Raw genomic sequence first — 23574 nt, 5'->3', positions numbered from 1 at the left:
AGGAAGGAGGAAGGGAGGGAGGGAAGGGAGAGAGAGTATGAGAATAAATATGAATATGAATATGGAGCTGGGTGAAATGCCAAGTACCACAGCCTGTAGTGGCCCCCTGTCATTCCTGAGCATTTGGCCCTCAGAGCAGACCAGCATGGCCTAGATTAGTGAGGCACAAAATGCCTCTGTGTTCTGACACTGAATAATGAAAACCTTGTGCAGATGTAGGGGCGGATAGTCAAACTTGCTGAGCTTACTTATGGGAAAAGAAATAGCATATTCTTTTCTTCCTAAGAATAGTGTCTGGCTTGTTCCTTTTCAGAGGAAAATGTTTGAGGCACAGCTTCTTCCATCACCAGCTCCACAGGGCCGTTTGCACGTGACATGTCGCAATCCCAGCTGAGCATCGGGACAGGAAACTGCCTGGGCTGGAGAAGAAGCAGAACTGTACACAGTGACCTTAGCCCTTACATAGCACATGCAGTGGGTGCTCTGTTCTTAAAGAGGCCAGGGGCAGGCTGGGGATGAAGCTCAGCAGGAGAACAGTCCCCTAGTGTCCTCAAGGCCCTGGCTTCTGTCCCTAGCATGGGGGAAAAGAAGAAAAAAGTCTGTACACAGGGGTCAGACTAAGGGGTAGGAAAATGCTGGATCAGATAGCATGCGTAAGTGCCCTGTGGCTGCTTTACTGTAGGCTGAGTGACATAAATAAATTCTCTCATAGTCTACAAACCAGAAGTCCAAAATCAAGGTATTAGTAAATCTACACATCCTCCGATGATGCCTATGCTCTTCTCCCGGCTTCTTTGGGGGTCTGAGGCTCATGTTTTTATTTTATTCACTTACAGTGATGTGCGATTTTAATAATACAAACAAAAAGCCTAGAAGTTAGGTAATTTTGCTGTTTTTCTATTTGTATGTTGTCAATACTGTCTTCAAAGGAACAGATCCTCACGTGGTCTGGGTGAGCCTTCTGTCCTCACCTTTCATCAGGTGGGGAGGCAGCCTGCCAGAAGTCTGTTTGCTCAGAGATGCAGGCAGAGCTTACTGCATGGGTCTTCAGAGTAAGCTATCTTAGGAACCCCAAATACAGGTTTGGGAAATAAATTTAGTTTTATTCATGTATAAACATGTGCAGATCTCAGACTTCTGTACGGGATAGATGAGCAAAGCCAAAAGTGAGTCAAGTTCATGGTTAGACCCCCATCCTGCACAGGGTTAGGAAAGGCCCCCAGCTCGTTTGGAAATTCTCACTCAACAAGAGAAGAAAGCAGCTTTTGAGGAAGGAGCGGGTGAGGACGAGGAGAGCTCAGTGACTCTCAGGGTCACTACAGTTCTGTGGAATTTACTTTACTCTCCAAAGGTGTGGCCTCCTCTTAGTCACATGTAACACTCAGGGCCTGGCTTTCCTGTCTGCACTGTCAAATTCCTTTTTGGAGAAGTTAGGCATTCTGTAGCTTATCAGATTGATACACGTCGAAGTGTGTGAGCGTCCCTGTGTGGTGTGTGGTGATGAGCCCATAAATGCTTATCCACTGCAAGGCTTTAAAAATAGCTCCCTCCCTGCTGGGCTTTGTGGATGTCAGTGCTCACGACCATATATGGAAACCTGTTTCTCTGAAGGCTGACCTCAGATGCCTCTAAAGGCCCCCCAAATCCTCCTTCAGCCTGTTAGAATCCCATGTGTTATTGGTACCAGCTACAGTCTGAATAACAAGCCCTTGTTCAACAGGACTTGGCTGCGTCTCTCAGTCTCACATATTTTCACCTAAAAAATTATCTTTTGGGTCTCTGGTTTATTATTGAACTTTTTTTAGCAGAAGCAGGTGAGAAATAGGTCTCACTCGGTAACTTAGACTGACCTGGAACATACTGTGTAGCTCAGGCTGGCCTCAACCTATGGCGGTCCTGTCTCAGTGCTTTAAGGGCCGAGATTACAAAGGTGAATTACCATTCCCATAATTAACTGAAAAAAATTATTACCGTAAGTTCACAAACAATCTGAGCAGAGATACTTCAGATAGTTTGTTGTCAGTGTGTGGTGTGACATCATGCATATGCAAAGTACACGTGTGTGTGTTCAGAACCAAAGTCGCCATGTAGTCACACAGTACTACAGGGGCAAGTGAGAAGTACCTCAGATTTATTACAAGCTTGATTGTGAGTTAATTTCTGATTGTGCATTCAGAAAGCTTTAATTGTTGCCAGTTTTCTTTTAAGTAGCCCCAACATTCAGTTAAGCAGCCACTGTTTAAGAAGCTGGTCCCTAAGCCATAGTCATACAGCCCAACATGTGTACATCTTCAGGTGGCCTGTGTACACTGCATGTACTTGCCCTGCTGTTGGAATCCTCTTGGCCCCACCCAGTGTGCACACACACCAAAGGCTCTCAGCCAAGCAGTGGCGCATATCTACTCACTCTCTCCAATTTCCTCCTTCTCTAAGAGTCTAGAGAAGTCTGTTTTCCTTAGTAGCATTTTCCATTCTATGCAGTTATTGTGTAAGTCACTGCTCAGGGTTTTACTTTTATCCTTTACTATCTTAGTTATTTATTTGGCATCGGAATTACTCTGTAGATTTGAAATTCTGTAAAGAAAACTTTTGTAATGAGCACAACTGAGGGAAGGGAGTGACAGGCCAGTCCTCTGCTGCGGAGATTGCGCTCCCTTAGGGGGTTGGAGACCTTTCCTTTCATGTATCTGGGTTTCCTCCCCAGAGAGAGCGTTTCCATCAGCCTGGTCACAGGCGACTGGTCTCATACAGAAGCCACTTAGTGCCACCTGTGAAGACGTCAGCATTCTGCCCATTGAGGCATGCCCAGTGATCATTCTTACTTGGTTGTTCACAGAGCACTCTTCCTGTGTACATGAACCACTCACTGTCAAACTCCACTTTAACCTCCTGGTGCCTGCAGGCCACAGGTGAAACTTTCTCTTCATTTTCTGGTTAGTCACTGTGGAGATTGTTTCTACTAGAGGTCTGCACTTCCTGCCCAGACACCAGGACCACTACACAAGCGGGTACAGTCCGCTGCCCTTTCTTGGGATCAACTTGGAGACACAATCCCTAGGACGGTCTCTGTGCAGCTTTACCTCCCACCACCTGGTTCTCGGTCAAGTGTCATACTGTCCACCATTATTCTGTCTTCTCTGACCCTGGAGGGCCATTTGTTCAAGCATTAGGTCAGCAAAGCCTCACCATGAATCCTCCAGTGGCTCCTAATGTCTGCTGAGCAAGGTCTGGACGCAGCCCACCTCCCACCTCTGGATCATGTGCACACCAACCCAAATACTCACCCAGCTTGTTAGCACCCTCTCCCGCTGTACTCACTGTATCTCCTACTGATCTTCACAGATCTAACTCAGACGTCACCTCTTCTCTTGCCCTGTCATCTCATATACCTTATCTGTCACATCCTGCCTCCCAGTGTCTTTCTGGGCCTTCCCCCTTACCCAGCCTTTAATGTCGGGCTTCTCTCTGCTTATCCTCCCTATGTAGTCTCAGCATATCTGCTCCCTCTGGCTACTCCTTAAGAGCTCTCAGATTACCTGGTGCAGGCCACTCTGGAGTTCTGGAAGTACATTCCAGCCGCCCTTAGGCTCCTGGCTCCTATATCCTGGCTCCTCACCTTCTGTTGTGGTTGAGGAACCAAAGTTCTACATGGAATGGGGTCTCATTTGTCTCTTCTCTAAAGGATGATGTGCTCACCTGACATATCCCCTCAGGTCCACGCCTACATCATCAGCTACCTGAAGAAGGAAATGCCCAGTATGTTTGGAAAAGAAAATAAGAAGCGAGAACTTATCTTCAGACTTCCAGAAATCTATGTTCAGCTGCAGCGAGAATACCAGATTTCTGCAGGGGACTTCCCTGAGGTCAAGGCCATGCAGGTACTGGGAGATCTATAACAGGGTCACAAGAAAGTTGTAGGATCTACAATTCCTTCCCACGTTGCCTAGGTGGTTACATCTGCACAGGCTCGCAGTCCCTTTCTCTATAGAGCACATGATGTAAACTCAGGTGCCTGCAGCCATGTCAGCTGTTTGTCGCCTCATGTCTAGTAGAGATGTGGGTTCCCAAAGTATGTCTACAAGGAGAATGATTCCGCAGTTGCCGAGTGGGAGCTCGTTAGGGTCCTGTGGGTCAAGGAATATTGAAGAATGTATGGCATGCCTATGTGGGGTAGGGCTGTCTAGCCCAGGAGTCACTGTCCTGTGGGAATATGAACCCAATAGTCAAAAGAAGCTAAAGTCTAGAGCTGTATGTAAATCACCATTCAAACTTGGCCTCAATTTTTTTCTTTTTTTTTTTTTTTTTCTTTTTTTCGGAGCTGGGGATCAAACCTAGGGCCTTGCGCGTGCTAGACAAGCGCTCTACCTCTGAGCTAAATCCCCAACCCCTTTTTCAATTTTTAAGAAACTGCTAGGTAGACTAAATATAGGTTTTGCCCTGAGACCAACTGCTGTGTTACTCCACGACACAAGAATGGCTAAGTGGGTGCATGGCTAAAGTTGGGGCTTACTTCCCCACTGGCCTCAGAGGGAGATGAGGAAGAAGGGAGTGGGCAAAACAAAGGTGAGGTCAGCTGTGATACATGAAGTGCTGACATGGCGGGTGCCGGGGAGAGGATGAAACTCACTGTTCTGGTGGCAGCTCTTTATGTTTGCAGTAAGGTGAGTGCTTCTGCTATGATCTGGTCAGGGGATCTAGTCAAAGCCTCCCCTCCCCCCTTCAACCTCCCTCCCACTACCCCTCCCCCAAAGCCACTGCTCTTCAGGCCTCCCAGGCTATCAACTGAACACAGCATAACAAGATGTGATAAGACCAGGCACAAACCCTCATATCAAGGCTGGACTAGACAACCAAGTAGGAGGGAATTGTTTTATGACAAATACAGAGATATACTTTTTCTTTCTAGCAATAAAATGGGTGTTCTGTTCAGAAGAGGAATTTCCTTTTTTCTGGCCACAAGATGGCTAACTTGAGGTCAGGCCATTAGTCTTTTCCCAGAGACAACTTCTTTTTTTTCCTTTGAGACAGTGTTCCTGTTGGCTTGGAACTCACAGAGCTCTGCCTGCCTCTGCCTCTTAGTGCTAATTAAAGGTGTGCGCCCTCACTGCCCAGCTGAAACTTTTTCTTTACACCTTAGGTTATGCCCTGCACTCCATGGCCCAACTGCAGAACAGTTGTTCCCTTGAACCCTTCATAAGGGAACTTGAGTTTGGAAGGGAACTTACCATCTTGCTTTAAATGAAAATTATGAAGAAATACCCCCCGAGTATCATGGTACCACACATATGTGCTCATTAGCTGCTGTTACACTGCCCAAACCACTGCTCTAAGGCCCTGTAGCTCTACCCAGCCCCTCTGAGCCTCTCACATGGCCCCATGGGTTCCCATGGTCTCACATGGGTTCCCATGACAGAGACAGACTCTGAACCTGTATCTGTTAGTGAAAATTAATCCGGGCTCATCTTGATCAAAAGACACCCAGTTCTTCCAGAGCTGGGACAAAGGACAATCCCTGGGGAAGGAAGAGTTAGGGAAACCAGAGTCTCGGGAGCAGCCACAGTCCATTCAGCTGAGAGCGGGTGAGTCTAAGCCTATGCTGATAATCCCATGGTCAGGAATAACCTTCCTCTTGTTGTGGTGACCCCCAACCATAAAATTATTTCATTAACATCTGATATACAGGATAGCTGATGTGCGACCCCCAAAGGGACTCTAGCTCACAGGTTGGGAACTGCTGCTCTCGAATGTAGAAGATGCTCAGGAAATACATGCTGAGCGTGCTCCTTCCCTGAGGCATTGAGATCTACGGTCCTCAGCAACAGGCATTCAGCTGACACCAACTGTGTGTGAGTTCGAGATAAGAGACTGACGTTTGGAAACAACACAAACTGGGCATATGTCGGGGCCATGAGGGTGGTTCAGCACAGCTGACTGTAGGTCTATGCCCTCCTGGTCAGTGGTGGCACACACCTTGAATCCCAGCACTGAGGCAGGATATCTGTGTGTTAAGAGGCCAACCTGGTCTACAGAGCAGGTTCCAGGACAGCCAGGAATACACAGAAAAACCCTGGAGAGAGAGCCCCCTAGTCAGGGGGTCTCAGGTCTGTTACACTGAATCAAGTGTGTGTTTTGGTCCCCTTGGTGCCAGGACAGGCAATCTGGCCCATTACACAGTGACTGTCCTGGCACTTGAGAACACTAGAAACACCTTGCTGTTACTTACTGCTCAGTTGGCTTGAAGAATTTGATGCCCGTGTGAATGAGTTGCAATGTCTGAACAGCAGAGGGCAGCAGAGCCATCATCATCTCCCTTGCTCTGCCCTCACATTCTTGAAAACTGCTGGAACAGTTTTCAACTGACAGTAATAGCTTGTCCTCCATATCTGTGCTCAGGTCTGCACAAGGACGAGAGAGGACAGTCTGGGCAGACATGGCTGTGGCTTCCTAGTCATTCCTGCAATTGTGGCCGTTTGCCCTTTGTTTCTGCATCCAGCTGCCATCGGAATCCTTGTCCTCTGCAGGTTGCTAGACTGTTTGGGCAGACATAATCCCCACATGTCTGTTTGCCAGACACAGGTACCCTGTGTGCTCAGGACTGAGACTCAGTCCCCAAGGATGGGGTAGGTGTCCCTGCACCCAGGGGAATTCAGACTACTTACCCAGCAGCAACGGAATGTTATGTAGGCAGGCCTACATCCCTCCTCCACAGCTGGCCATTTGTGCTCTCGCTGTGGCACTGTCAGCAGAAGGCCTGAGTACTGGCAGCACTGTTGGTGCTGAGGGTGGAAATGATTAGAATTCTGTGGCCCTAATCAGCCAGTGAGCACGCAGGACCTAGAAACCAGAACTCACTGTAGATAGCCCTCCTGCCTGCTGCAGGTCTCAACCAGGTGCACACAACTGGGTTTCATCACAGCAGGTTAAATAGCAAAATGCTGGCTTCTTGCAAGTTTGTTGGGAGGTCCATTCTGAAGACACAGTAGGCTGTCAGCTTTTGGCTCTGTCCCCTCTACATTTTAAGTGCCAGGACTCTCCTTCCAAATGTGAACACAGAATTCCTGCCCTGCCATATACCCTGGAGATCACAATTTTTGTTATACCTGAGAAATATAAGTCAAGGTTCAGGGAAAGACCCTGCCTCAAACAAATCAGCTGAGAGTAATAGAAGAACATGCCTGACAGCTGCCTCTGGACTATGCACAGGCATGCACTTACACACACACACACACACACACACACACACACACACACCACATTCACATACACACACACACACACACACACACACACACGACACATTCACACTCTCTCAATGCTTCTGTATTTACTAGGAAGACCATTTTTCATTAGGTCTTTAAGTCTTCTGATGTTAAGTGCTAGGTAATTCTCCCTGCTCAAGGCCAGAGAAAGCTCAACTATAGTCCCATCTGCCACAGCAGGGAATAAATGAGGTTCTCCCAGAGTGTCCAAGGAAACCAGAGTTCTGAGTTCACATGTCTTTGAAGGAAGCGGCTTCCTTAACTCCAGACACCTGTGTGATGTCCGTTCCCCCTCTGATTACTTCTTTCTATTGACTCTGTATTTCACATTAGCCTTTTTGCACAAGTCTCTTTGGAAAGTAGACACTGAACAGCTGGTGTCTTCCTCCTGTGTGAACAAGGCTCCTTGAAGCAGAGCCCATCCCTGGGCCTGGGAGAGTGTCGGAGGCATAGCAGTCGATGTGGCAATGATAAGGGGTAGATTCCCAATGGCTGCGTGAAGGATGGATAGAGGTGGGTAGGTAGGGCACGCAAGTATGGATGTGTGAGTAAGCAAAGAGAAACTAGGTAGGACAGGCTCTCTGTTGCTACCCAGAGAGCCTCTGTGACCCTCCTCCCTGGAAGCTGGCTTCCGCCTGGAAGGACAGTGACTCGGTTTCCCAGTCCTCTCTAGGGCCTGTCCTCTGCTGACAGGCCACTTCTTCCATGAAATGGGGTGGAGACCTGGCTCTGAGGCTCACCCTGCTGCCTCGGTTTCAACTTGTGCTCATTTGTCCATACTTTTGAAATAACTGATTACTCTACAGCCACAAGACCCCCACAGTCTTGACGGGTACCCTCTTGGAGAAGCTTCAGTGTAGACCGTGCCTCTGTGGGGTTTCCCTACAGGTTTCCAGTTCTGGAGCCTCCTAGGTTCATTCCTAAGAGATTAAAGCCAAGGAGCGTGTGCCCCAAGCTCATCATTGTTATTTTCAAATAATCCAAGAACAAAGTTCTTTTCCCCAGAAACCAGGGCAAGTGAGACAGGGTGTTGCTATATAGACCAGGAAAGCCTCAAACTTGCAGCCACTCTACAGTTTTGACCTTTGAGTGCTGGGATTATAAAATATAGTACCACACCCAGCCAGCTACAGAATTCTCACATGATAGGTTTTTTTTCCTAAATATGGTCCCTGAGTTTTTAACAAAGCACAGTAACGAGCAGACGTGGCCTGCAGCCTTTACTCACCTGGGTAGCCTGGGATTGTAAAGCAAGGTTTAATGCTGTCCTTCTCCACTCTCTGGACTGTTATGGAAGTAACCGATGTGTTATCAGAACCTTTGTGAGAGCAGACTAATTCTCCAAGGCATAAGTGCAGGTGAAAGGGTTTTCACGTCGTAGGAGGTCGCTGTAACTCCTGCAGCCACAGAGATGGCAGCTGCTCTACAAAAAGCCACTTCTCAACCCTGATGGTTGTTTCTGTTCTAAGCTCCTCTTGCATCTGGTAAGCTTGGACACTGGTGTCCCAGCAAAGAGGTCTTCTGATTGGCACAGGGTATGGCTGCTTTAAGGGAGACCCCATGCCCTCCAGTGCCTCCTGCAGAGAACATAACACCAAATCTGTTTCCCCTCCTGTAGGAGCAGCTTGAGAACTATGACTTCACCAAGTTCCACTCACTGAAGCCCAAGCTGATCGAGGCTGTGGACAACATGCTGACCAACAAGATCTCATCCCTGATGAGCCTCATTAGCCAGGAGGAGATGAACATGCCCACGCAAATGGTGCAGGGTGGTGCCTTCGATGGCACCACAGAGGGGCCCTTCAACCAGGGCTATGGGGAGGGAGCCAAGGAGGGTGCTGATGAGGAAGAGTGGGTCGTGGCTAAAGACAAGCCTGTGTATGATGAACTCTTTTATACACTGTCACCCATCAATGGCAAGATATCAGGTGTCAATGCCAAGAAGGAAATGGTGACCTCCAAGCTGCCCAACAGTGTCCTGGGCAAGATCTGGAAGCTGGCCGACTGTGACTGCGATGGCATGCTGGACGAAGAGGAGTTTGCACTGGCCAAGCACCTCATCAAGATCAAGTTGGATGGCTATGAGCTCCCAAACAGCCTGCCCCCTCACCTTGTGCCCCCCTCGCACAGGAAGTCCCTGCCAAAGGCTGACTGAGAGTACAGAGCTGGGATGGGAGGGGTGGTGCCTGGGCCTGAAGTCTGCTCTGCCACTGACTTGCTGAATGTCCTTGGCCAAGATTCTGTCCTCTCCGTGACTCAGTTTCCTCATATGTAGGGCAGGGAGGGCAGATTCTGGACACTAGATAATGTCCTTATACCTCTAAAGTCCCTAAGTTTCTATCAAAATATTAAGAAGACAAAAAATAAAAAAAAATTAAGAAGAGCAATATATAGATATGAAGATAAAGGTCTAAGAAGAAAAAGAAATTATCCAAAGAATATAGGTGTGACACAGGCTGGCGAACTCTGGGGACTCAGGGAGTGAGGAAGCTCATTGGAGTCTTCAGGGCTGTGCTGGACAGTTCATTACCATGAACCTCTGTCCTTCACAGGCACTGAGAGGCGGCAAATGACCTAATTTATTTTTCTTACTGTGTTTCCTGCTCTAGCTAGAGAGGGAACAGAGCAGAGAGCTTCTGCTCTCCACAGACTGACACCAAAGAGAAGACTGATCCCCAGGTTTGAAAGAGGATGTGCCATGTCTGTGGGCCATCTGCAGCCCCCAGCAGAGTAGGCAGCCAGGCCAGGAGAGCCAGTGTTGTCCCAGCACCTGCTGCCTGATCCTGCCAAGCCTCCCGCTCAGCAAAGTCGGAATTCACAAACTGTGGCCCCCTGGAAGACCTCTAGACCTCAAATCACGCTGAAGCCCGGGCACTGCCTCCTTGCATTTCATCCATAGGTTACAGCAGAGCTAATTTATCAGACGTAAGGAAAGAGACAGTTCCTGTCTGTCACTAAGTGTGCCCTTTGACCACTGAATGTCCCCAAGGCTTTTGGGTAGGTGGTAGAATTTAAATTCAATAAAGCCATGTCTTGATTTGTGTGGAGTCCCAGAGCCTTTGGACCCAAGTAAAGAGACCAGCCCCATCCTGAGCCATCAATGGAAGAGATCAGTGTCTTGGTATTGATGCTTTGGTTTGATTTTTAAAGAAAAAAATGCATTTTATTGTGTCCAGTTGTGTTTTTCTCACACAATGAAGCCTGTGCAGAAATCTCTCTGTAACACCTTTTCTTCCAAGCTATACACTTCACATCAGGAGTGCCCATCTGGGGCCAGGATCAGGCTGCTTCTGACTGCTCAGTGTTCTCTCCCAAGCCCTTGAATTTCTCTGCCCCACTTATTCAGGCACAGGGGCTGCTTCTACTGTACCCTGCTCTGTGGCACAGCTGAGGAGCACTGTCACCATCACTGACAAAGCAGGAGTCACAGCACAGCAGTGACCACATGGCCCAGCCCCAACAGCACCAGAAATGAATGAATGTGAACCTTCACAAAAACACTCCAACCCCTAATTGTTTGCCTCTGGCAACCTCAGGGTCAGAACCAGTGACAAGAGAAAATGCTAGAAGCTCACCCCTGTTATCCCAGCACTTGAGAGGCAAATGGAGGGGGATTACCATGAGTTCGAAGCCAGCCTGAGCTACATCCTTAGTGTTATGGTAGTCTGTGTAAAACAAGAGTACTTACGTCATCACTCACGTTCCCTATCTTACTGTCTAAATAATTGCTCTAAGAGAAACATGGTGCCCTTTACTCTGAAAGCATGTTCTTACTAATTGGACACACACAGGTGAACATTTGATCCTGGGGCTGTAACTGAATGTGGGCATTTTTGTGGTGTGAAGACCCTGGTGTCCACAGAGTGGTGATGCCTTGGGGCTGCCTTTCCTCCCAAGTGTCTTCTGCTTTCTCTGCACAGTTGGCATATATCTACCTAAATATAATCACAAATGTATGTCTCATGAGTCTCTCTAAAATGCGTCTGTATATTCAATGTAAATATGACCAAGTAGCTTTTATACAGAACCTCAGAGGAGGCCTTTCTAGGGACAGCAGGCTAAGATTTCTGGGGTCTCCCTCCCCACTCCTCTCCATCTTCTGCTGAGAGAAACCTCTCAGCTAAGCCTTACCCTGCTCTGACCCAGTGATGTTCTTGAACAAAAAGAAATCATGGGTCTACTTTTTGCAACATTATCTTGTTCTTCATAATAACTTTACCGGAAGAACAAACACCAGAAATGGTGATAAAATGAAAGATTGTGTCTTCTCAGGACCGATGAATGCACAGTTCCTAGACTGTTCAGAAACTCCTCCTGCCTCATGCATATGTTTACTCTTTTGCCCCACCCTCATGTTCGTTTTCTGTGTCACAGAAATATTTGACAGAATTCAATTTCAAGGAGGGAAAATTTAAACTGGCCAATAGTCTGAGAGGTCAGCTGTGAACTGGAGGTGAGGCAGAATACCATAGCAGCCGGAGCACACGGCAGAGGAGGCTGGTGCCTCTTGGTAGCCAAAGAGCAGAGACCCAAGGCAGCGACTTTAAAGGCATGCCTCAGTAACCTGCTTCCTTATCCCTTCACCTTCCATGGATAAATTCAGAACCCTTATGATCCAGTCACCCCTACTGACCAAGCCTTCAGTACATCACCCCAGTTTTCAAAGAAGCCAGGTCAGAGTGTTACACACTGGGGGGAAATGAAGTATGTAAAGTCTGACTACATACCTACTTGGTGCTCTCCCTGGTTCTTAAGACCCTACTTGTAACTACCACCAGGCATTGGATCACAAGACCCTCTGCAGGTGAGGAGAAGTAAGCACTTCAGCTGTCCTGCTATCCTTATCCTCCAGTGGAGCCCTGCTGAGCGCAAGGAGAAAGAAACTGTCCTTGGACCTGTAGACCTGCTCTTGGGGTAGCAGATGGCCAGGTAGCATTGCTTCATGCTTCAGCCTATCGGCAGGCTAGCCTGAATTTATTCAAGTAATCCAGGGCCCAATTCAAGAGCAAATCAGGTTACATAATAGTTAGCAACAATAAATCACAATGCTCTATCCTTTAAAATCTTAAAAGTACCAGTCCTCACTGGCTCTGACTTCTTGTAAAGTGCCCACTCTTCAAGAGGTAAGTGGTCCCTTGGGTCCATTTTAAAAGGAGATGGCCATCCCTTAGAGATCTCACTGAGGACAAAGGCCCTACTGAGGCTCACAATCCTGACAGGTTGAAAGCCCAGGCTGAAGGACTGTGAGGTGGGTACTACTAGGGTGGGCTGAGAGAATCTGAGCACATTCCAGAGATGCAGGCCTATCTGATGCACCTCAAGAACCTCTGGCTCAGGTGTACACCACCTGCAGAAGGCATCAGGCTTTTCCTCTGTCACTCATGTACCCCATGAGGGTGCCAGCCTGGACTGTCATTTAGCACAACATACTATTTTTTTTCATTCTTACCCAGAGGCATGAGGTTTGGGTAGAATAGACTCCTCCCCCCTTTCCAGGATGGATCCTGATTAGGTTAAGCCAATTGGAGTATTTCATTCCCCATACCACAGATACTGGTTTAAAAATACATGTGTTTCTCAATTCAATTCTCAGCAGTCACCACCCCAGCACTTAGGAAGATGTTCCACATAGTCCCTCTTCCCTAGAACTGTAATGTAAAACAAAGGCCTTATAGGTACGATGCTGTAAAGGTATTGAGAGGAGGAAGCGGGAGGAGATTGGTCTGGCAGAGAGGAGGCATTGAGGAAGGCATAGGAAACCCAGATGTGCAATGACAATGTTTAGGATGCTGATGCAAACAGCACGTGAAGTCCTATTCCTGCTAGACTGTTTTTCAGTTATGGCCAATACACCCATCTGTATCATTCAGTCCATCTCAAATAGAATGTTCAGTCTCTTGACAAATATTTCAAAACCATTGACCTTTTCACCAAGGTGAAATCACATCACAGGCAAAGAGGAGCTGCTCCTTGTACAATATGCAGTGGCTCTAGTTGCCACTGAGCCAGGGGGAGACATGGGTAGGAGAGCAGTCCTCTAATCCCATCCAATAATATCTGTTTTATTGTACTTTATGTGTACAAGTGCTTGTCTGTATGTATGTGCACTGCTTGAATACTTGGTGCCTGCAGAAGCCAGAAGAGGGCACCAGACCCCCTAGAACTGGAGTTGCAAAAGGTTGTAAGTCTCCTGTGGGTGCTGGAAACTGAATCCTGGTCCTCTGGAAGAGCAGCCAGTGCCATTGACCACTGAGCCATCTCTTCAGCCCCACATCAAACAACTAAATAGTTATCTCTGCTTAAACATACCAACAAAGCATGGTACAGTTCTGTCTGACCTCAGACCTCACAAACCTGGAGGAGCTAAGGCCAGAGTTCCTCAACCCCAGAAGGCTTTTCCATGAAGTTTTCCCTTACAGATGAGACTGGGCACCTTCAGGGTGCTATGGCTGAAGACAAGGCTTCCCCTACAAAACAGGAACTGGGCCTGGAAGAATATAGAGTTTCTCTAGAATCTTCCTTAGAGCTGACTGTAGTCTGGGGCACTAGGCACCCCAGGCAGGGTGAGCACCTGCCCTGATGGTTAGCTAAACTCAGGTCCCAGTCTCTAGATGGTTGTGTGTGGTTGTCTTTGGAGAGTCCAGGATAGGGAGGGAGGGCTACAGCACAGGGAAGTGTCCTTGTGACCAAGGCTTATGAGAGGGGAGATTAAGACTACTGGCAGGCAGCCTGTGGGAAGGGGTTGTTGCTCACAGGGGAACTGTGAACAGGAGCTGCTCTCCCAGGCATCTTATGTCACAATTCATCTGTCACTGGCTTCTCAATGCTTAGCTAAATTGAGCTTGTGGCCCAGATCTATTTAAGACCTGGGGAGCTAAGCCCAGGACACTCCAGCACCCTGTGGCTATTCCTAGTTAGGGAGAGGCTGTCAGATTGCTCCTTCAATCATCCTAGGATGTAGTGCAGAAGAGAAAGTGAGTCCACAGCTTTCTTCCCGGTCATATATACCTCTGGCTGAGACCTCAGCATTTTGCAATGTTCTCACTAGAGCCAACAAGACCATCAGAGCCAAGACCCTCCTCACCTGCCAACAGCAGAAGCAGCCAGGGGATGGGTAGAGGATGAAGGAGGAGACACCCTAGCAACAAGCCTAGAGCATTCTTGAGCCACCCTCTCCTGTCTGGGCCCCGCCCTGTAGCAGGTGGGAGGACAATGCTGCCTGTGTGCTGACAGGCTGGCAAAGGGGAGGGCCATACTATGGCTATAGCCTGACCTTTCTGGTGGCCTCCCTCACTCTCCAGGCTTTGCTATTCTGTATCTACATCCAGCAGTGGGACCTCCTAATGAGGACCTGGACATCAGCTGCCAAGGTGAGCAGCCCCTACCTTCCTTCTGCCAGCCAAAGAGCAGGGGCTAATGACTGTGGTGCTAGGACTAGCAGTAGGTGTTCAGAGTAGAGTCTGGGAAGTTGGGATGGGGGTGACTCTGGGTCACTCAAGGGCAGGCTACCAGTCAGGCTTCTTACTGGCTTAGGTTCTTTCTAATCCACAATCTCTGTCCTTCAATGGGGACAATGTGGCAAGATAGGGCCTCAGACTCCTGGCAGGAGGATCATCGGTATCCACAGTACTTCCCAGCCCCCATCCCTCTGCCACCTCCAGACTCGGGGAAATGTCCAGTTGCCATTCACCCTCAAAGAACTACAGGCTCATAGGCTAGTTGTCCCTTCAACCCTCCACCACAGCGTCTGTGACAAGGAGAGCCGGGCCCAAAACTCAGCTCTGCTGAGTTCAAGTTTGGCCATGGACTCTGAGTATGAGATAGGCCATGTCCGCAAGCTCCAGGCTCAGCATACACACATGCAGGAGAAGACCTTCATCAACTGGATAAATAACATCTTCCGACTAGGACGGGTAAGTAAGGTCTGAGTACTTCCAGTTCTGGCCAGTAACCTGGGGATCTGCTATGGAATCATTTACCTGTAGCTATTCTAGCCTACCCCTCCCAGGCTTCAAAATGGGGTGGGCAGGGAATGCTGGGCTGACCCCTACGTCTGCCTCAATCCACTCCTCAGGTAGGCATCAGGATCCAGAACCTGTACACAGAGCTTGCTGACGGTGCCCACCTACTGCGGCTGTTAGAGCTTATCTCTGGGGAGGCCCTGCCAGCGCCCAGTCCAGGCCGCCTGCGTGTGCACTTCCTGGAGAACAACAGCCATGCCCTGGCCTTCCTCAGGGCCAAGGTTTGTTCCGAAAAGGTGTTTCTTGATGGAGAAGGGTGAGCTGGGTGAGCAGGAGCCGGAAGTCATCAAACAAGGCCTAGGCCTCAGACAGAGCAGGCGATCTGGGCCTGAATACTAAAAGTGCAGCTGAGTGAGGCTCAAGAGGTGTAGCCAAGTTCTCCTTGCCCTGTATACTTGTCTTAGACAGCCACCAGCTGGCCACAGCAGGGACCATCAATAGCTCTATCAGGACAGAAAGCATCACCGTCTAACGAGGGAGAATTGCAGGGTTCTTCGCTGGAAGAAAGTGAGTGTTCTCAATCTTCTCACTTCATAAAGCTGGACGCATAAAATACAGGAATGTGCCTCCACACCCAGCTTCTTTATGAGCTATAGTATACAGCAGGACACTCATGGAGGTGACAGCCTAAATGCTCTAGATAGCTCAGAGAACCATCGTCAAGACCGGACAGGAGAGTTACCCCAAGCAAGCACAGCTAAACCACAGCTTTGACTTCCCCTAGAATCAGTTATTGAGAAATTCCTGAGCTGGGTGTGGTGGTTAACATAATTAATCCCAGCACTAAAAAAGCTGAGGCAGGAGGATCTCAAGTTGGTGCTACCCTGAGTAACATAGGACAGTAACTGGATTCATGTCATCCCAAGACAAATACACATATGTAAAACACACACCACCACCAACAAAGTCCTGAATATGTGCTGATTGCCTCCCGTTATGATCAAGTTTATTGATCAGCAGATTATTGCTAAACACAAAGTCGGGAGGATTGACTCTGGAGAGCCTGGAAGGAACAAACAAGCTCTCCTTCGCTCCAAGCTGAGGTGAATACAGAGGGATGAGGGGGCCAAGGAGAGAGGGAAGCGCACAGTGTATTCTTCAGAGACCAGTGGGGTACAAGAGAGAACACCCACAGGGTACAATGCCTACTGAGGTTCTGCTGGCAGGACTAGAGATCAGCACTCGGCTGCTCTGGTCTTATAGGGCATCTCTCTTTTCCTTGTTCATTCAGCTCATTGTTATTACATAGTATACTAAGAACTGAGGCTGTATTAGGGAGCAAAGCCGACACCCTCACCGTAGCAGGGATGAGAGCAGTTATGTATGTTTAGGTGGGAGAAAAAAAAAATGCAGTTTCAATTTCAAATAAGGTGGTTAGAGTAGGCCAATGTTGAGAAAGCCACACCAAACTAGAGGCTTAATGGAAGAAAGGGTTGTAATCATGCAGACATGTGGGGATAACTTTCAGACAGCTGAGACAGCCAGCCTATGCAAGGACACCAAGGCCTGCATCAGAATCAGGTACTAGGCATGCTGTCAGCAAAGTGTGAGAGTCCTGATCTCAGAATTCTTCAGCCTTGTGTCACACGACTCGGTAGAGACAATGGAGCCGGAGGGTAACTGGCAGATCCTATGAGGCCCTGATGTGTACCTGTCATGAATTAACCAGTCCTCCCAGAACAGAGGTTTCACCCTTACGGCCCACAGCCACCCACTGTTTGCTCAGATGCACATGACTGGACCTGGGCCTGGGTTCTGGAGAATCTGGCTGGGTGGGGCTGGGGACTCTAAACTTCTAATAGTTCTGCTGGAGATGAAACACTGGTTGGAGACTGAGGTTTGGGAATGATCCGGGGACCCAAGCATCCCCTTGAGATGCAGCAACACTAGGAGAAGAAAGCGGTAGACATTGGCTCTGTGAGTGTGTGTGTGTGTGTGTGTGTGTGTGTGTGTGTGTGTGTGTGTGTGTGTGTTCTCACTTGAGAACTCTCATTTTCTGCACCATCTTTGAGGGTCCTCTACCCAGTGGCCCAGTCTAGCTTATTGAAGACTTGGACCAATGACCCAGCCTTTAGAAAGCCATCCTTCCCCTGCCATTGTTGTTTACCTGCTCTCCCTGTGGGACCTCTGCTGGAAGAGGCAGGCCCCTCCCATCCCACGGTCTCCTAGACTCATTTCCTCAGGACCATAGACTTCATGGCTTAGCCCGATCAACTGTGCCCACAGGTACCCGTTCCCTTCATTGGGCCAGAGAACATTGTGGATGGAGACCAGTCACTCATCCTGGGACTCCTCTGGGTCATCATTCTGCGTTTCCAGATTTCCCACATCTCCTTGGACAGGGTACGTCTCAGGCTCCAGTGCCTCACGGCCTAGCCCAGCCCTGGCTTCATCTCAGACCCCTGGGGCAGAGCTACTCCAGCCATGTCGATGATCCCTTGGTGTTAAAGGAATAGTGACTGAGAAGTCACCCTTCATCTAGGGGCAAAGGACCCAGAATGTTGCCATCTGCTGAAATAAGAGCTAGAGTTCTTCACACTGACTGGGGACTAGTCACTCACTTGTGACTAGTGGCCGTCAGCCACTTCCATTCTCGGACTGTCATTTGTCACTGAGTCCCTGCCACCTTCACAACACCATAGTGTGCCACCAGAGGAAGTCAGATATGTAAAGGGACCCCAGATCAGACAGAGGTTTACAGTCTGCAGGATCTTGATGACCACGAAACAGTATTTTCATGGTCTCCATCTTTTCCTATCCCTCCTTATCCCTCCTCTTGTGCTACACCTGGCTCAGAAAATATAATGTCCTTATATCTATCAAGTTTCTGTTCTATGAATTTCAAAGCATCACCCTCAGCTCTGAGCCAGTGGGATGGGCACAGGGGGTTGGGAGATTGAGAGTCTAAGTTTAAAAGTCGTGGATTTGACACGGGAGGCCCATGGATTGGCTCAGTGAGTAAAGGTTGCATTCCCAGGGCCCTCGGGCTGTTTCCCTGATTAGCTGGGATCCTGGGCAATGTTCCAGCTTCTCTTACACTTCACTGGCACCACCAGAGGAAGTTAAGTTATAGACTTCATCTCAGCAATGTATGAAGGTTCAGTGACTGCCACGGAGAGCTGATGTGAGAAGGCCTCATGCCCAGCCTGCAGAAAGCTTGAGGGCAGGACCATAGGGAGCCCCCTATGGCTGGCCCATCAGAAGGGCTGTTGTTAATAATTACTCTTCAGGAATTAGCTTTATGAGGAGGGAGGGCCTTGAGACCATGATTGGGCCATGAGGTGGGAAAGCATGGGAAAGGAACACAGTACACTAAAAATAGCAGAATGGGACCTTAAGGGTAAAAAGGGACTCCTTTTGAAACATGGAGTGTTAGCCATCAGCCTACTCCTTAGACCTGATCCCATAGCGTGAATCAGGCCACACCTCCCCATGGCTGTGCCTGGACAATATGTGTGATGTGTAGCTCCTCTATGTTCCTGGTCACCTACACTACACTTAACTAAGTCACCATCTCTCAAAAGTTATTTTTAAAAAATCAGAACATTCCTTTGCCTGAGAATCCATCTAAGACCCCTTGGGAAGACTGCTTGGAGGTTTGCTCTAGAGATAAAGGCTGCTATCCAAAGAGGCTCCTTTCTTTGGCCTCCCCCCAGTCCCTTTCATGGAGTGTCTCGGGCGTCCCAGAAGGTTCTTATACCTTCCAGCCACTTCACACACTAACCCCTCGCTGTCTTGCCAGGAGGAGTTCGGGGCCAGTGCAGCTTTGCTCTCTGCCAAGGAAGCCCTGCTGGTGTGGTGCCAGCGGCAGACAGCCAGCTACAGCAATGTGGACATCACCGACTTCTCCCGAAGCTGGAGCGACGGCCTTGCCTTTAATGCCCTGCTCCATGCTCACAGGTGCACCTCAACACCGGGGCCTCCACCCTCTGAGCCAGGGCCCCAGGCTGGAAGCTGCCTGCCCCTCCTCACAGCTCTACACCCTGGAAAGAGAAGGACCAGTGGGCCATAAACAGAGAGTACCTGGGTCTGAGCCCTGCTCTAGGCCTGCCCTCCCCTTTCCTTTAAGTGCCACAGTCAGCAACTTTGCCTTTGACCCCTGCCTTCCCTACTTCCTGTGCCTCTTCTCTTCCCTGCCCTCTCTCTAGCTAGTGTCTGCCCCGTCCTGTGTCCTTGCCCTTCTACCACAGTAACCCTCCCTCCTATCAAATCCTGTTTATACTCCAGCCTGAAGCTTGCAGAACTCTCAGAGGAAAGGTCACTTAACAGTGGATGGCTAGCATAAGCGGGCCAAAATCAAATTTTCTGTCCTCTGCTAGGCCGGACCTGCTGGATTATGGTTCTCTGAGTCTGGACCGCCCGCTATATAACCTGTCCTTTGCCTTCCGCGTGGCTGAGCAGCAGCTGGGCATTGCCCAGCTGCTGGACGCAGAGGACGTGGCAGCCCGGCATCCAGATGAACGCTCCATCATGACCTATGTGTCTCAGTACTACCACTATTTCTCCCGCCTGCAGCAGGGGCAGACGGCCCGGAGGAGGCTGGCTAAGGTTAGTAATAGAGGGAGGCAGGTCTGTCTGGCTGTCCCTGTGCCTTACTGGCTTCATGGCCCTGGCCGAATGGCCTCACTTCTCTGTGCTCCACCTGTGACATGGAGGTGACAACTCCTGAATGACGGAAGACTGTTTGAGCGTCTACAGGAGGGACAGTAAAGTATCTAGCACTGGCATACATGAGAAGCCAGTGGAGTAGTGACCCTTTCTGGACTTCTGCCTCCACGGCCCTCAAAAACTGTTAAGCTTGTGATGGGGTGAAAAGGCTTACAGAGCCAAGTCTTAAAGGACATGCATGGCTCCTCAGCTCTGTTGAGCAGACTCTACACTGGGTCCATGCTTTCAGGGGGCTACACGGTGGGTGCGAGGGCAGAGGCTGAGGCCTGGACAGGCTATCCTCAGGGTTAGTGTCTTAATGGTGGTGGGGAGTCAAGAACTACGAGCTGATTTAGGAAGAGGGGCAGAGGAAAGAAAAGGCAAAAGACAGAGGAGCGACCTATAGTGCCTCAACCTGCAGATGAAGTGGAAAGGGCAAAATTGGATGGAGGAGGAAGGCAAGATGTGCTCTCGGGCCCAGTTGTGGAGAGAGTGCTGCAGTCTCTTGGGTGTGTGTGTATAACACCCCTGCCCATCTGTGGGGCGGGAGGGGAGGTATTTTAGTGCAGCCTCAGCCGAGAGAAGGAGTGTCAGCCTACAGGGACAACTTGGGCTGGCACTTGATACTCGGTGGTGGGGCTTTTGCTCTGAGGCCCACCCTAAGTGTAGCCTGACCAGTGCTTGGTCCTCCACCAGGTCCTGCTGCAGCTGCAGGAGACGGAGGTGCTGCAGGCTCAGTACGAGCAGCTGGCGGCTGACCTGCTCTGCTGGATTGAAGAGAAGCAGATGCAGCTGGAGGCCCAGGACTTCCCAGACTCGCTGCCTGCCATGCGCCAGCTACTGTCAGCCTTTGCTTCCTTCCGTGCCCAGGAAAAGCCGCCTCGGCTGCAGCAGCAAGGGGCTTCAGAGACCCTGCTCTTCCAGCTGCAGACAACGCTCCGAGCCCAAAACCGAAGGCCATTCCTACCTCGAGAGGGCCTGGGCCCTGCAGAGCTGGCGCAGTGCTGGGCAGAGCTAGAGAGAGTAGAGGCCTCCAGAAGCCAGGCCATGCAGCAAAAGCTGCTACAGCTGGAGCGACTGGACACTCTGGCCCGCCGCTTTCAGTGCAAGGCATCCCACCGGGAAAGCTTTTTAAACGATGCAGAGCAGATGCTAGAACAGGCCAGAGCTTCCCTCACCGACCCGGCCACAGTGGAGGCAGCCACTCAGAGGCTGAACATGCTGGAGGCTGGCCTCCTGCCCCAAGAAGGGCGCTTCCAGGCCTTGGGAGAGATGGCAGACATCCTCCAACAGGAAGAGTATCACAGCTGGGCAGATGTGGCCTGCAGGTGAGCATCCTCACAAAAAGCCGAGGCTTCCCTGCAGCACACAGAAGAGTGAGGTGGTTTGTGGAGTCAAAGTTCACTCTTTTTTTTTTTTTTAATTTATTTAATTTATTTTATGTACAGCATTCTGCCTGCATTTGTGACTGCAGGCCAGAAGAGGGCACCAGATCTCATTACAGATGGTTGTGAGCCACCATGTGGTTGCTGGGAATTGAACTCAGGACCTTTGGAAGAGCAGTCAGTGCTCTTAACCGCTGAGCCATCTCTCCAGCCCCAAAGTTCACTCTTAAGAGATAATCCCATGCACACACAAGGTCACCACTAGGTATTACTTACCTCTTCTGGTAAAGCATGGTTCTTTCCGGGTAGCTTCTGATTAGCACACTCAATAAGCAGGCATTTATTTATTCAGCGTCCACCGTATCCTAAAACACTATCATCTATCAGTACTGTGGGCAAACAAAATGTCTTCCCTCGCAAGGAAAACAAGAGAGATAACAAATCAATAAAGTATATGAGAGCAGTTTTAAAAATAGGGGCCAAGCCAGGTGTGGTGATGCACACCTTTAATCCTAGCAGCTGGAAGGCAGAGGCAGGCAGGTCTCTATGAGTGCAGGCCCAGAATGGTCTACATAGCAGACCAGCCAGGGCTACATAATGAGACCCTGTCTCACAAAACAAACAAACGTTGTTGATCTAATTCAGTGACAGCACAGGAGTAGCATGCACAAATCTGTTGACTCAGTTCTCAGTAAAATAAAGAGGCATGCGACTATGAGAGACCAAAGCAGGGGGATGTGGCTTGGCTTACCAGAGCACAGCCTCTGGAAGTGGGCGTGGACCAGAGATAAGCAAGGGAACGGACCATGTATATACGGAGGGCAGAGGAAACATCTAGAACAGCCTACCAAAGTGGTGTATTCTTTACCTGGTTGAAAAGTAGCAATGGTGGGGCGTGGTCACAGGACCAAGTCCCAGGAGATGAGGGGTGTGGGAGGGAATGGAGGTCAGGCTGGGCCTTAAATAGTAAAGCAAAGGCATTCGGCTGATTTTTTTCTTTTCCTCAGAAAGTTAGGAAACCACAGAGTCTTGTGCAGAGGAGTGACACACTGTAACCTTTGTGCCAGTGATCACCTGGATGCTATGCTGGGGCAGGCGGAAGGGGGCAGGCCTGTTTAGTTATGAGGCTGGTGCACAGTCCTGGTGGAGAGATGATAAAGCGGTGGCGCTCTGAACTCAACTTCCTATTTGATTCTGAGACAGGGTATCCCAAGGACAGAACTTACTATACAGACCAGGCTGGCCCTGAGACTGGCAGTTAGGCCTCTCCTCCCGGATCCTGGGATAGCAGTCGTGACTGCCCAGACCAATGGATATATTTTGAAGATAGTAACAAACAGATTGGAGTTAAGAAACTGAGCTGACGTGGTTTTAGTCTGTGTGTCTGGAAAGACAGTTTTCATCCATAGAGATAGGGACATGTGTGTGTGCGTGTGTGCGCGCGTGTGTGAAAATCTCAACCTTCCAGGCTCCCTGGCTCCAGAGGTGCCACTGTTCCAGGGCAGCCAAGCTTCCTTGCCCCAACCTGAGGTAGACCACCCTTCCCCCATGTTCTTTAGGCAGAAGGAAATTACTGGGCGCTGGCGGAGACTCCTGCAGTGTCTACAGGAGGAGAGGAAGTGCCTGGCGGGCACGCAAGCTGTGCTGAGTCTGCTGCAGGAGGTGGAGGCTGCCACTGACCAGCTTGGGGAGCTGCAGGTGGGCAGTAGATCAGCTGAACTCTGGGAGGTCGTTTCCCAACACTGGTGCCCATAGGTACCCAGCACCTGGCAGTGCATTGACCACTCGTCTCTGCCCAGGGGTTGGCGGGCTCCACGGCCTGTGAGCCACAGCTGGCAGAAGTAGTGTTGCTGCTGCAGAGCCATGACCTGCTGGAGGCCCAGGTGTCAGCCCACAGGACCCATGTGAATCGTCTTGTCCACCAGACGGCACAGCTGGACTCCTCCCAGGGCACCAGTGTGCAGACATTGCAGACTAAAGCCCTAGCACTAGATGAGCTCCACCACAGCCTGGTGTCTCTTGTCAGAACCCGGTAAGGGTCTGCCTCAACTCCTCAACTGTCTGTACAACTTCCCTGTGACTTTAATCATCTCCTGCCCAAGCAGAAATCCCTCTGGTCTGGCAACTTCCTCTACACTGCCCCTGAGCCCCGAAGCCTCGGTCTTACTTGTTAAGCCATTCTGGGAAAATCTGCCTACGTGGCAGGTCTGATCAAGTGGGCAACCCCCTCCCCATGCTCTTAATGGTCCTTTCTGTCTCCCA

At 49.7% G+C, this 23574-nt stretch overlaps 2 protein-coding genes across 13 annotated transcripts in view; both read left to right on the top strand.

Moving 5' to 3' along the window:
- Ehd4 (EH-domain containing 4) overlaps nt 1-11195 on the top strand; it is a 63884-nt gene extending 52689 nt beyond the window's left edge. The window contains exons 5-6 of one of the 2 annotated variants that reach the window (NM_139324.2): nt 3714-3878; nt 8878-11195. In NM_139324.2, the coding sequence (NP_647540.1) occupies nt 3714-3878; nt 8878-9414 (702 nt within the window). In that variant the 3' untranslated portion in view covers nt 9415-11195. Of the gene's footprint in view, nt 1-313; nt 721-3713; nt 3879-8877 lie in introns of those variants that run through there. The other variant, XM_063283055.1, reaches the window with a different exon arrangement.
- Nucleotides 11196-11353: 158 nt separating this feature from the next.
- Nucleotides 11354-23574, top strand: part of Sptbn5 (spectrin, beta, non-erythrocytic 5) — a 44678-nt gene continuing 32457 nt past the window's right edge. For 8 of the 11 annotated variants that reach the window (XM_039106498.2, XM_039106496.2, XM_039106495.2 and 5 more), the window contains exons 1-9: nt 14503-14629; nt 14921-15172; nt 15334-15501; nt 17507-17623; nt 19023-19180; nt 19600-19828; nt 20624-21255; nt 22872-23010; nt 23112-23344. In XM_039106498.2, coding sequence (XP_038962426.1) covers nt 14603-14629; nt 14921-15172; nt 15334-15501; nt 17507-17623; nt 19023-19180; nt 19600-19828; nt 20624-21255; nt 22872-23010; nt 23112-23344 — 1955 coding nt within the window. In that variant the 5' untranslated portion in view covers nt 14503-14602. Of the gene's footprint in view, nt 14461-14501; nt 14630-14920; nt 15173-15333; nt 15502-17506; nt 17624-19022; nt 19181-19599; nt 19829-20623; nt 21256-22871; nt 23011-23111; nt 23345-23574 lie in introns of those variants that run through there. The other 3 variants (XM_063284960.1, XM_039106501.2, XM_039106499.2) reach the window with 3 other exon arrangements.

This window comes from Rattus norvegicus, chromosome 3 (assembly GCF_036323735.1).
Source record: "Rattus norvegicus strain BN/NHsdMcwi chromosome 3, GRCr8, whole genome shotgun sequence".
In the NCBI taxonomy this organism is placed as follows: domain Eukaryota; kingdom Metazoa; phylum Chordata; class Mammalia; order Rodentia; family Muridae; genus Rattus; species Rattus norvegicus.
This window is presented reverse-complemented; position numbering and strand designations above follow the sequence as displayed.